This window comes from Hippopotamus amphibius, chromosome 1 (assembly GCF_030028045.1).
Source record: "Hippopotamus amphibius kiboko isolate mHipAmp2 chromosome 1, mHipAmp2.hap2, whole genome shotgun sequence".
Classification (NCBI taxonomy): domain Eukaryota; kingdom Metazoa; phylum Chordata; class Mammalia; order Artiodactyla; family Hippopotamidae; genus Hippopotamus; species Hippopotamus amphibius.
In genome coordinates, this window is record NC_080186.1 from 4,050,248 (window position 1) to 4,063,961 (window position 13,714).

The 13,714-nt window shown below is 54.3% G+C and overlaps 1 protein-coding gene across 3 annotated transcripts in view; it reads left to right on the forward strand.

The window, feature by feature from the left end:
- The window catches only part of KCNAB2 (potassium voltage-gated channel subfamily A regulatory beta subunit 2), a 90,130-nt gene that overhangs the window by 56,809 nt on the left and 19,607 nt on the right, over window positions 1-13,714 (forward strand). For all 3 annotated transcript variants that reach the window (XM_057707721.1, XM_057707733.1, XM_057707726.1), the window contains 2 exons: window positions 6,006-6,049; window positions 6,828-6,865. In XM_057707721.1, the coding sequence (XP_057563704.1) occupies window positions 6,006-6,049; window positions 6,828-6,865 (82 nt within the window). The remainder of the gene's footprint in view (window positions 1-6,005; window positions 6,050-6,827; window positions 6,866-13,714) is intronic.

Here is a 13,714-nt window from a genome sequence, read left to right on the forward strand (position 1 = left end):
GATGACTTCAGCGCCTGGAAGGAGGGGGGACGTGGCCAGGAGTTGAGTGCCGGTGACATGCAGGTGTCCTTCGTGTGCTCGGAGCACGGCCTTAAGGGCCGGGGACCCGAGGAGCGGCTGGGCCGGCCGGCGGCCAGCAGCCCCAGCCTGGGCACCCGCGGCCGCTTCCGCGCGGTGGCCATGGTGGCCCGGAGCCTGGGACAGCTGTCAGTGCAGAGCCTCCCGAGCACGGGCGACGCCAGCCTGAAGCAGCCCGGGATGAAGCATAGGTACGCGGGGCGGGGCGGCCGCGCGGGGCGGGGGCTGCCCTCCCCACCCCCGTCTGGGGGCGCTTGGCAGGTGGGGGGAGAAATAAAATCGAGGCTCAGGGTCAGGCCCCAGTTTCTTCCCGATTGCGGGGAGGGGAGGGGGATGATGTTTTTTCTCTCCTTCTGCCCGTCTGTTTCCTTTCTAGGTGGGGGGGGTCACTATAGCTGAGCCCCCCATATTAAACGCCACGTAATGTGTGCTCTTTCTGGAAACCCCGGGGCACTGGCCACATGCCCCCTGCCATCCCCCTGGGCTCACAGGCCCCAACGATGCCCCGTGGGTGGTCTGATGTCTTTACAGCGAAGCCACCTTGACAAACCTCAGTTTGATAGTCAGAGATATTGGGTGAACCCTGTGGTGGAATTAACCTCCCCCTGCCCCCGAGCTGGGCCCGACCCCAGGCCGGGGTTCCTCTACAGGCGGGACTGGAGCTCTGCAGGGCACAGAGCACGGCCGGAGTGTCCTGCTGAGGGCTCCGTCCAGCCTGCTGTGTGTCCCTCTGCTTGGGCCCAGCCCCCCACCTGGTCTGGGTGCGCGTATAGAGAGCGTGCAAAGTGCCAATGTCGGCAGGTGGGGCAGAGGCCTTCCTGCTGCTCCTTGCACCCCCCCCCCCACCAGTGCCTCGCTCAGATGCCCGGTGGATGCATCCAGGGAAAAAAGAAGGGTGCCTGGGGGCGGAGTTGTGGGTCACCCAGCTGGAGGTCGGGCCTTTCTTACTGGTGAGTTCCTCTGCACCTAGAGCCTTTAGCACTTCGAGAATGGTGTTCCTGGGGAAAGGGGAGTTCTTACAACAAACCGCCTGCAGGAGCTGGAAAAGCTAAGTTAGGCCCCTGGTTCCCAACGCTGCTCTCAGTGACTCAAATCACACAGGCCACCAGCCTCAGAAAAAGCCACAGAAGAGTCTGGTTTTGTTTGAGGAGAAAGTCTAGGTTTCTAGCTGGAGCTGGTGCCAACTGAAGAAGTATTGAGAGAGTGGATCCCAACGACTGAGCCGTGCGGCTGAAACCTCCCGAAACCCATGCTGGTAGTTGGACCTCACGTGAAGGAGCCGTGTTCTAAGTTCCAGGCCTCCTTGAGACGAATTCTGGAATAACTGGGTCCTTCTGCGTCTCGGCCCATATCCCTTTCTTCCCAGGGTCCTTGGGGGGTGTTTGACGTTCGTCTATGGGCCTCTGGGGTACAAGGCTTTTGCTCTCATTCTCCAAGTTCAGTGAGGACGGTCCAGAGCAGACTTCCCTCTTCTAGAAGCTCTGGTCGTTTATATCTTTTAAGTGGGAATCAAAAGCTAGGAGTAAACAGAATCTATTTTTTAGTTTAGATACATGTTACCCACTGGGACTTTTAAGTCAGTCCTAGGATCATCAAAGGAGTTAATAGAAGTGAGACCATTTCTAAAACCATGAAGCACTATGTAAATGGAAAATGTGGCTACTGACATGATTTCCCTCCCAAGATCCTAAGATCCACTGAGGATCAGACGTCAAAGAGCCTGAGTGCCTAAGATGACTGTGTGCGTGCGTGTGTGCCCATCTATGTGTGTGTACCTGTGTGTGTGCGTGCACGTGCATGTGTGGCACACCCTGGCAGCAGGGAGGGCAAGACAGGCAGTAAAGGGAGGAGCTCGCTGGGCCAGAGGGTTTGCCGTCTGAGGATGTGGGTTCAGCTCTTCCACACTGGGGGACCCCACCTGTCCTTACACGTGGCAGGGCCTGGGGAGCTTTTCTTGGCAGTCGGAGCGGGGGACGGTGGGTTCATTTCCCTGTAGGATGTGTAGTCTCACAGCAGCTGGAATGGGAGCCAGAATCCAAACCGCTGGACGCCCTTGCTGAGCACAGGATACCTGCCCTCGGGTACCTGTCTCACGGGGTTGCTCCGTAAGGACTATTGCAGGGCCACAGCCAGGGTGCACACAGGTCGGGGCTACAGGGGGCCTGACCCAGATCCGCCCCCAACTCTGACCACCTCCTTAAGAAGCTGGCCCTTCACAGCGGCACTGAAGGTGTGTGGCCTGCACCAGGGTGCCACATTCTTGCCAAAGGGCCCAAGAGGTGCCCAGTGATGGGGAGGGTGGCCAGCAAGCCCCATGAGTAAGGAGAGGGGCCGGCCCCAACCCGGGACCCTGCAGCTGCCAGCTGCAATCTAATCGTAAAGACCCGGAAGGCCAGGCCCGTCCCCAGGGAGCCTGGAGACTCGGGGCAGGCAAGGCTGAAAACAGATAATCCCCCCACCCCACAGGGTGACAGCCAACCAGAAAATGCCCTGGCATCACTGGCTGTCAAACCAGCTCATCGAGGCCAAGTTGCTTTCCATCACCTGATCAAATTTTTGTCCTCTGCCCAGATGGCTGAAGTTAAAGGCCCTGAACAGCTATTTTTAAAGGATTTGTAATTGCCCAGAGTCTGAAGTGTAGCGTCTAAAGGTGCATCGCATCCAGGGGCTGTGTGATGGCCATCACTGTTTTCCTCCAGCAAAGGTTAAATCCCTGAGTCCTCATTAGCTATTTTCCAGACCACAGGATGGGTCTGAGGCAGATTAATAAAGAGTAGCATTATTGGGGTTTAGAGATTCAGCCAACTATTTTATCATGATGTCAAGTTTTAATTAAGGGAGGAAACCCCGTAGGAAACGATCTTCACGTGCTGAAAGTTTCAGGTGGCAGCGTGTCACCAGCCCCGGTCCACACGAGGCTGTGATCTGTTGGGCTCCCCCCACCGCCACCGAACTGCCAGATTTCTGAAGCTCGTAGCCCGGAGATGCTCTGTCCCTTCTCATTCCTTCTCCTGAGGCCTGGCAGCGGATGGCAGAACTAATACCATCATTTTAACAGGGAAGCAACTTGAGCGGTGAAACTGCCGCCTCGCTCAGTGTCCTAGTTTTGCTAAATTATTCCTGTGGGCGGTGAGTGGAGCAGCAGCTACATCGCCAAACACCCTACGTCCGTCCCAGGAACCCCTTCTGATGGGCGAGGGGTGTATCTTCAGCCACAGACACAGGTGGGCTCCACCTGCTGTCCTGTGTCCTCACCTGTCTGCTGCTAAAGCCGCCCATCCCCTGAACATGCAGCACATGCCAGCACTTTGTTCCACGGTGATGAAGGGCAGTTGCAGGAGGGCATGCCTAAAACTTGACCTTCCACAGAGCCTGGCCCGGAAGTTGCTCCCCCACCATCACGTGTGGGGATGGTTTTACAGAAGCAGGGGCTCAGCCTCCTTTCCAGCACCTGGATTTATCTAGACCAGGTGCCCAGGTCTTCGAACGCCCAGGCATCACAAACAAGATTCAGGAAGTTTTCCTGTCTGTGCTTATTTCCAGGGAAGAGGCATCTCAAAGGGGTCCGTGACCCCAAAATGGTTAAGACCACTGATTAGACCTTTTAGTCCCTGTTGCTCTGTTACCAGCCACTCATAAGCAGTGTCCTAATTTCTCACCAGCTTGCGAAGAACTACCTAACCTGCTAAAAAGACCTGGCTGATGCAGGGTCCGTAGGTGATGCCGTTGTGCTTCTCTGTCTTTCTTTTTTTAAATTCCTTTTTAATTCCAATTTCTTTATACACAACAAAGCATAAGTTAACTTTCTTCTTAGCAAGCACCATCCATTCAAGCATGATTTAAGCTACATAAGAAAACTTTTAAAGAATGTTTGACTCCCCAGCCCTTGAATTTCGTACATATTTTAAATCTCTCATGGCAAATCTGAAACTGAATCAATAATATTCTTTTTCCCCAGGTTTGTTTTGTTTCTTTTGTGTGTTTGTTTTTTGAGATATAATTGACCTATAACATTGTATAAGTTTAAGGTACAACATAATGAGTTGATACTTTTACCTATTGTGAAACATCACCGCAGTCAGTTTGGTTAACATCTGTTACCTCACATAGTTACAAATCGTGCCTCTTTCTAGGTTCTGGGGTGGAATATGCAAGCAATGCTGAGGGCACTAGCAGATAATTTCACTGATTTATAGGGGAAAAAAGCAGGGGGAAACTTCAGTTCCCTAATTAGCACAGTAACATTTAAAGTCTGTATGATTTGTCTGTTGTTGTTTCTCGTATAAGGAAAAGGCTACCATCCCCCGTTCTGTGCTCTCTTGGAAATGAGACTCTTGCAGAGTCAGTGTTCTGTGCTCCTGTGCTCCCAGGCACACGTGTTATCCCCTTTCATCCTCAGGGCCACCCTCTGAGAGAGGCAGCATCTCAAGCCCGCTCTACAGATGAGCCCACTGAGGCATCAGGCGGTCACATGAGACAACCCGGGGCAGGCATACAGCCGGGAAGGTCAAAGCCAGATTCAGAGCCTCTGCCTGTAGCCACTGCCGATCCGCCCCCTCTCCCTGTAAAAGAAAACAGCTGCTATTATGTCTTCATTGAGGGAGAAATCCCAGCATTCCCTGTAGGAACAGTGGGCCGGCAGCTGGGCTGGTTTTAATGGGAAATTTAGCAAGAAAGTTGGCCAATTTGCAACTACTTTAAATTTGGTGACAAACTGTGATCAAACCGCTTGCAAGTTTATTCTCTCCACCCCCGATCAACTTGTGATGTGGTCGGGGTCCAGGGATCTTGTAACCAGGGAAACCCAGGCTACAAAAGGTCAGACTGGGCCCATGTCAGAGAGGGGCAGGTCAGGCTCAGCCCCATCCCTGCTTCCCAGGGGGCCAGGTGGGGTAGAAAAACAGGACACAGCATCCACTGAAGTTAGAAATGCCAGAGGGCCCTGGGGAAGGAGGCTGGGGTTCACCCACTGCATCTCCCACGGCTCTGTGCAGTGTGCTCTTCTGTAAAATGGAAATATCGGGAAAAGTGAGGCGCCTGCCCAACAGAGCTGTTGGGGGATCGCTGACACCTGGCCTGCTGCTGCCCTGTGGGCTCCCAGCCCCCCTGTGCGGGATGGACAGACCAGGACAGACGGGCATCCCAGTCCTCAGCAGGGCGCTGCCGCCCTCCGCGACCTCCCAAGGACGTTAATGACAGCCTGCAGCTGATCCACGTGGGCCCCAGGATGTGCCCCATCTGGCCGGCGCCTCCGCGGGCCTGTGATGGAGCCCTGGGCAGCGAGTGCAGCTGTGGCCGCTGGGCCTGATCAGGACATGTGGGTCTGGCTGGGTGCCGGGGGGTCTGGCTCTCGCCCTCCTGGGTGGCCCTGGCTGGGGGTCAGGCCTGTTGCGGGCACCAGTGCCCTTCAACGGAGCTCTCATCTCCCCCCATTCCTCCTGCAGAAGGACAGGGCTGAGGGCCGCGTGGCCCAGGTGATGGGGGACTAAATCCTTCTCCTCGGAGACACACAAAACACACAAAACCACAGACATGACCCTAAGGAAATGGAAAGAGAAGCTTCTTATGGGAGAATGGCCCATGTCTGGAGCCTCAAGGCCTGAACCAATCTTGTTTCAGCCCGTGAAATAGGACCATTCCAATGGGAGTTCCTTCCATGTTTTCTCCCCAAGGTGGCTCCTGGGACTCTGCCATGGTCACAGTGTGGCCTGTCCCCGCAATGTGGCTGTGCCCTGATGTGTGTGTGGGGGGGGGGGGGGGGAAGTTGGCCTTTTATCCCCAGGGTGAGCGAGCCACAGGCCTCTCTCCAAAGGACCCCTTGGCCTCAGAGCCTCAAAAGAGGTGTGTGGGAGGTTCGGGAGACTGGGCAGTGGAAGCAATGGGTCCTGCCCTGGCCGCTGAGAACTCACACCATGTTTGTTTTCCAGGAACCTGGGGAAGTCGGGCCTGCGGGTCTCCTGCCTGGGGCTCGGTGAGTGTGGTGATGCCCAAGGAAGCAGGGGCGGCAGGAAGGCTGGGGGTGAGGGGAGGGAGCTGCACCCAGAGCCAGGATTGGGGGTGGGAAGAGGCTTGGTTGCCATGGTAACCGGGAGGCAGTGGGGAAAGGCCTAGGAGAGGGAAGGGGACAGAGATGTAGCTTTAACGGGGGAGGTGAGGCAAGTACTGGGGACAGTCCCCTGCCCAGCAGCAGAAAATCAGGGAAGAACCCTCCCCCGGGCACCAGCACCTCCTTTCCTTACGTGACAGAGTCCCTCATAAAGGGCAGTTGGATCTTGCCTTTTTTCTTCTTTCGCCAGATATGAGCTCCGTTCCTAGAACACAGTATCTCTCCGCCTGCATGGTGCACGCGCAGGCACACGCGCACACGCACACACACACACACACACACACCCCGCACCCGGCAAGCGCAAGGGCATGGCTGTCAGCCCTGTGCATCTTCAGGGAGGCAGTCCCGGTCCCGCAGCCCGCGGCGTGTCCCTGGAATAGGAGCTGCAGTGGCCTGAGCCCCAACGAGCATGTCAAAGCCCTGCTTTGGGCACTTATATCCCCAGGGTTCCATGACCCCAAGAGAGGGAGACTTGCCCCGAAGGCCAGGTGTCCACGCAGGCCAACCACAGGCTCGTGTAGAGCAGACAGGCAGGCGGCCTGTGGCGGCCCCCCTGCGCCCTGCAGCCCGAGGTCCCAGCACCGTGGGGAGAACGGGGCTCCCGGGGCAGTTCTCTGACTTGAGCCTGTGTCTCTGCTTCTAGGAACGTGGGTGACCTTTGGAGGCCAGATCACCGACGAGGTAAGACAGGGGCCCCCTCATTCCCCTAGGCCCCGGGGAGGGCCACCCGTGTAATAAAGTCTGGGAAGTGCACTAGGTGGTCAGCACTCAGGTCCTAGCACCCTGGGGAGAACCGCCGTGGGGCAGGGCAGCCGCCGTGCCGCCCCTCTTACTGTTTCTCCAAGGAGGCCTTAGGGACAGAATAGGAGGGGTGAGCCCAGCAGTGGCGCCCACACCTAGCAGCTGGGTACCCTGGGGCTTCAGCAAGTCCTTGAAGTCCCAGAACCTCAGGTTCCTCAACTGCATGACACCTACCCCTCGGACAGCCAGGGAAGTTCAGGGAGCGCTTGTTTTCCAAATCATCAAGCCCGATGCAGTTCTTTGCCACTCCAACAGAGGATGCCCGCGTGAATTTGAAACATCAGTAGATATCTGTTCAGGGCAGTTATAGTGCAGATTCTGCAGACTTTGCTGCAAGCTGAAGAGCGAGAACGTTTGACCAGCCCCTAAATGCACATGCCCCAGAGCGGTGGTTCACAGGATGAATTGCCACAGGGTGTACTTGCTGGGGCTTCTCTCTCCACAACTGGGATGCTGCGGGGCCAGCGTCTGTCCCAGAGAGGATGGTGTTCCCAGACTGGTGTGCACTTCCGGGCAGGGACTGAGTATCTTGGAAGTGGGAACAGTGGTTTTGCTCAGAGAGCTCTGAACTTCTGCACAAGAAGATGTCTTCACGTCTGCCCTACTTGCTATTGAAAAGGTTGTGTTTAAAAATGAATAAGTGAGTTCATTTGAGACCTTGTAGCTGTGATTGCTCAGTTACTTTTCAAAGGGAAATCTTGGCTTCTATCAAAATCTAGATGCATTTAATTTGCATTTTTGTTCCTTTTATGACCTTAGCTGTTGTAGAACTATTGATATTTGCCCTTGCTTTAAGGTCCCGGGTCTGGGCTATCTTGGGGTAAAGTCAGGAGTTTTTAAGGTGCAGGGAATTGTTTCACCTTCAGCGACCGGATTGTTCCCAAGCACTTAGAAGGTCGGAGCCCCAGCGCCCACGTGGTTTACCCCAAAGAAGTCGTGTCTGATTCGCCTGTTTCCCTTTCGACGTGGAAGAATTCTGTGGAGGATGTGACTTCATTTCCTAATGGCATTAGCTACGCTGTGTGCATGTCCTTGTTGGAAAGATATAGAGAAGAGGCCACATGGTAACCACCCAATTAGGTGACTTTTTCACCAACAGATCCATTGCACCCAGAGAGTATTGATTAACGGTCCGATGGCGGCCGCAGCTGTGTCTCCATCAGGGACATAGTGACACGTATGAAGACGTTGGAAGTCGTTTCCAGGTGACACAAAGCTGGGAGGACAGCGGATACAATAGTTGACAGACTCAGGGTCTGAGAGGTCTTGGCAGGTGAAAATGATCGAGCGAAAAAGCAAGCAGAACTTTCGTATTAAATCCTACAGTTAGTGTCCTGAAAAATCAATACATCGAGTCTGAGGGGCCCCCCTCGCCACAGTTCAGATGAAGAATGCCGGGATTTTATTCTTTCGCGGCTGCCTGGTCTGAGCCAGCGGGGCTGGTGCCACAAGGAAGCAAAGACCATCCTGGGCGGCAGAGAAATACGTGTGCCGCCCAAACCCAGAGCGGCCCCAGGGCCCCGGGCACTCCGGCAGGGTGACCCCACCAGGAACACCATGTCCCTTGCTGAGTTCATGTCCAAAGGAAGGTGTTTGGCATGCCACGGAACCCAGAGTCCTGTTTTTAGAGCTACCTCCTGTGTGCAAGACACCATGCCCCGATGCCAGGGAGACACAGAAACGAGGAATTGGTGGATTTACTGTGGCAAAGGGGCCTTCCCCGGCAGGACTCAAGAAATGTCAGTAAGTGATGGCCTGGGGGCCAGATCTGGTCCCCAGCCTGTTTTTTTGTCTTGTTTTGTTTTTTCTTTCTTCTTAAATGTACGAAATGTAAAACTTTCCATTTTAACTACTTTTTTTATGGTTAAAATAAGCAGAACATAAAATGTACCATGTTAACCATTTTTTACATATGCAGTTCAGTTGGCATTAAGTACATTTGCTGTGCAACCATCACCACAGTCTATTTCCAGCATTTTTCATCACCCCAAACAGAAACTCTGTACGCATTAAGCAGTAATAACCGCCAGCCCCAGGTAACCTCTCGTCTCCTCTCTGCCTCTATGAATTCTGCTGCCAGTTTTTGTAAATAAAGTTTTATTGGCAGGCAGCCCCACCAGTGCGTTTCCATATGGTCTGTGGCTGCTTTCACGCTATGAGGGCAGGGTAGAGTAGTTACCATAGAGACCGTCTGGCCCGCAAAGCCTAAAATATCAATATTTACCCTCTGGCCCTTTACAGAAAAGGGTTGCCGTCCCCTGTCCTGTGGGGTCACAGGGGCGTCTGCAAATATCTGTGGGTTGTCATCCCGAGGAGGGAGGCTTCTGTGGGCTGGGCAGGGACACGGGAAGCAGACGGGGTCAGTAAACCTTAGATCACATGGCCAAGTACCAGAGCTGCCCTGGACAGAATCAGGTTTCCAAACTCTAGTTCTGTGCCCTTTCTGTGACCTCACACAGCTGCTCAGGTAGAAAACGCCCCCTCGGGCACGTGTCCCGAGTCAGCCTGGGCAATAAAAATTTAATAAGAAGAGTGGCTGAGAACTTCACATTTATTGTGGCTCTCAGTCCTCTACCAACCCAGGGAGGTAGGGGTTTTATTATCCCATCCCAAGGAAGCAGAGCCTCCAGGCTGAGCAGGTGCCCGAGGTCACACCTGGAGAGGGATGACGGGGGATCCTACCTGGGCTGCCTCAGAGCCGGCCCTCTCAGCTCTGGGGAACCTGGGTGGGGGTGACAGGGAGGTGGCCCCCATGTCTTCCCAGTTTCCTTCTGCCTCTAGCCTCTGGGGCTCTGAGATTGGAAATTAAAAAGTCACAAAATAGAAGCTCCGTTACATAAAGTAGGATGCACCCATGGAGCGGAAGTCTTTAGAAGTCATGTGTTGATAACTGACGTTGGGATAGAACCGTGATGAGAGAGCCCGTGGAAAACAGCAGAGACAAACGTCTGTATGCCACAGTTGCAGTGTTGCGGGGGAAAAGCATATCTTCATGTAGAAAAACCTGGAAAAGGAATTACACCCAAATCACAGCATTCCAAAAAATCAGAAATCAGCCCGGAAAATTCCCAGATTCCACCGTTCTCTTTCTATCTGTCGTCACCCAGGCGCTGTCCTGGGTGTAATTAAGGTTGTGTTCACGACTTTCTCCCTCCGTTCCGCTCATGCTGGCTGAGCACCTGCCGAGCATCAGGTCTCTGCCCTCGGGATGCTCTCTGTCTGGAGAGGGGCACAGATCACAGATCATAAGCACATCTTATCCCTGAGGGTTGAACACACGATGGAGAGTACATTCCTTTCCTGTGGCTGCTGTAGCAAATCACCAGCAGCTGCGTGGTTTAGAACAACAGACATTTATTCTCTCACAGTTCTGGAGGCCAAAAGTCTAATATCAGTATCACTGGGCTGAAATTAAGGTGGCAGCAGGGCCATGCTCCCAGCAGAGGCCCCAGGGGAGGACCCTTCCTGCCTCTTCCAGCTGCTGGGGCTGCCTGCAGGCCTTGGCTTCTGGCTGCATCAGCCCAGCTGTGGTCACATCCCTTCTCCTGTCTGTGTCAAATCTCCCACCACCTCCCTCTTGTAAGGACACCTGTGGTGGCATTTAGGGCCCTCTTAGCTCAGCCAAGAGAATCTCCCTTAATTTAATCACATCTGCAAAGTCCCTTTTTCTCCCTAAAGTAACATTCACAGGTTCTGGGGGCCTGATATCTTTGGGGAGCCATTATTTAGTCAACCTCGGAGAACAGGAAAAGAGAAAGGAAGACTGGGGTGTTGGCTCCTGGTTTACACAGGACCATCAGGGAAGGTGGAGGTAAGAGACCCCGAGGAAGAGTGTTCCAGCCCAAGGGGACAGGCGTGTGCCCACCTGCATGAGGCCTTGTGGGGAGGGGTGTTAAGAGATGGGGTCAGAGGTGAGGGAGCAGATCTGGTGAGGACTTTGGCTTTGACCCTTCGTGGCATGGAAGCCACTGGAGAATTTTAGCGAAGAGGAAGGTTGCCCTGCCTTAGGGCTTAAAAGGCTCAGTCTGGGGAATTCCCTGGCGGTCCAGTGGTTAGGGCTCCACGCTTTCACTGCCAAGGGCCCAGCTTCCATCCCTGGTCAGGGAACTAAGATCCTGCAAGATGCACGGGTGTGGCCAAAAAAAACGCTCCCTCCCCCCCCCCCACCTTGTGGGGTGCTTCTCAAATTGTAATGTGTGCGTGAATCCCTGGAGAACTGCTGAAAATGTGCTAAAAATGCAGATTCTGATGAGGCAGGTCTGGGGCAGAGCCTGGGATTCTGCATCTCTGATTCGGATGCTGCTGGCCCGTGGACCACACTTTGCCTATAGCGAGGGTTGGCGGGAACAGACAGAGGCAGAGAGAGTTAGGGGGCTACTGCAGAAACTCGGCTGAGGGGTGCTCCAGTTTGGACCAGATAGGAGGCAGGCAGGAGCCGTCAGATTCCGGATGCATTTGCAGGGGGAGCTGAAAGGCGTGGTTGAAGGTTTCGATGCTGGGTTGAGAGAACGCTGAGTGGAGGACGCCCAGATGTTTGACTTGAGCACAGGACAGGCCAGACCACAGGGGCAGCAGGTTCAGCGGGCTGCACGCCTCGGCACACCCCAGCCCTACTGCCTGCCACACCCCCTGCTCCACCTGCCCTCCCTCTGCCTGCCTGAAAAACTCCTAGCCAGCCTTCAAAACCCATCCCTGTAAATTCTGACCCGTTACACCACGGGTGAAGCGTGAGGGTATCATGCTAAGTGAAATAAGTAAGCCAGTCAGAGAAGGACAAAGACTGTGTGATTCCACTCATGGGAGGTACTTAGAGGGGTCAAGATCGTAGAGACTGAAAGTAGATGGTGGGTTCGGGGGGTTGGGGGGGGATGAGGAGTGAGTGTTTAACGGGGACGGAGTTTCAGTCTGGGACGATGAAAAGCCTCTGCAGATGGATGGTGGGGATGATTGCAGAACAATGTGAATCTACTTAATGCCATTGAAGTGTGCACTGAAAACAGTGAAAGTGGTAAATGTTATGTGAGGCATATTGTACCCCAATTTTTTAAAAAAGAATAAAGAAGGGGGCTTCCTAGGTGGCGCAGTGGTTAAGAATCTGCCTGCCAATGCAGGGGACACAGATTTGATCCCTGCTCCAAGAAGACCCCACATGCCGCGGAGCAACTAATCCCGTGCGTCACAACGATTGAGCCTGCGCCTTAGAGCCCGTGAGCCACAACTATTGAGCCCATGTGCTGCAACGACTGAAGCCCACGCGCCTAGAGCCCATGCTCCGCAACAAGAGAAGCCACGGCAATGAGGAGCTCGTGCACCACAACGAAGAGTAGCCCCCATTCACTGCAACTAAAGAAATCCCGCGCACAGCAAAAAAGACCCAACACAGCCAATAAAATTAATTAATTAATTAATTAACTTAAAAAAAAAAAGAATAAAGAAGATCTCCAGGAACTGATATGGGTCAACTTCCAGGATGTATAGTAAGTGAAAAAAGCAAAGTGCAGAAGAATACCTATGGTGTGGTCCCCTCCCTGTGAGCACGGTGGGGAAATATGCGTGTGTCCGAAATGTGAAATTAAAGCCCTGGCCCTGAGTCTCCTCGCTCAGAACCCTCCCAGAAGACAGCATGCACACCTACACCCTCTGTGTCGCCTTCAGGCCCAGTACATAGTCCTTTTCCGGGCGAAGCCCCGGCAGCCTGGCGGGACACATCCCAGAAAAGTCTGGAGGAAGGCGGGATAACTGGGGAAGGAGCCTCGTGTGCTTGGAGCTCTGGAGAGGAAGAAAGGGGGAGGAGGAGGAGGAACGGAGACCTCCGGGGAGGATGCAGACAGGCTTGGGATCCATTGTTACACTTGAGCCACAGAAGGAGGAGAGGAGCCAGGCCACCAGCAGATGGATCCAGAAAACTGGTCCACCGATGAGCTTTCCTGCTCGGTTGACAGTAGCTGACTGATGGGCGTTAGCTTTGGCCTGCTCAGCACCTGGAACCTTTGGGGTTCATTGCCAACATTTGAAAATCAGATCCTCCCCTCCCGCCAGTATCCTGGATTTCTGGCTTCTCTTGAAAACAAAAGGAATCTGGTCACAGCGGGCAGTGATTGAGCCCCCTCCAGCCCCACTGACCCCCCCCCAGGCACCAGCCTCCCCCGCCTTTACTGCCTGGCTGGGGGCGCGTCTGCATTTGGTATTGGGAGAAGCTCCGAGAAGCTGCACCTGGCTGGCTGGCTTTCTGTCATGCAGCTTTTGAGGGTTAAGTATTATTCACCGCACCCTGGGCTGGCCTGGGAGGGAGGCTTGGTGCTCTGAGCTGAGCTTCGCGATGTGGCTGCCGGGGGAGTTTGCATCTGTGACACCTGCTCAGAGGGATGCCTGCACTGTCCAGGGGGCCAGCAGAGGTCGTCCTCCACTGCATCCTGGAGGGGGCTGTCAGTTGCAGGCGGGCTTCCTGGATGCTGGCCCCAACCACCCATTGGTCGCCATTCATCCACCCCTGTCTGCGAGGCACTGGAGGAGCACGGACCAAGGCCAGAGGGCTGGCTGAGGACAGCAGTCTCTCCATCTGCAAACAATAATTTCACCCTCATGCGGTTGCTGGGAAGAATTCAAGGGATATGGCATCACAGGCACATTCTAGCCATAGTTTTTAAAAAGTACTTATCCTGCCAAGATTTATCATGCCCCCATTGTGGGCTGTGTTAGTTTCCCAGGACGGCCAGAACAAAGTCACAC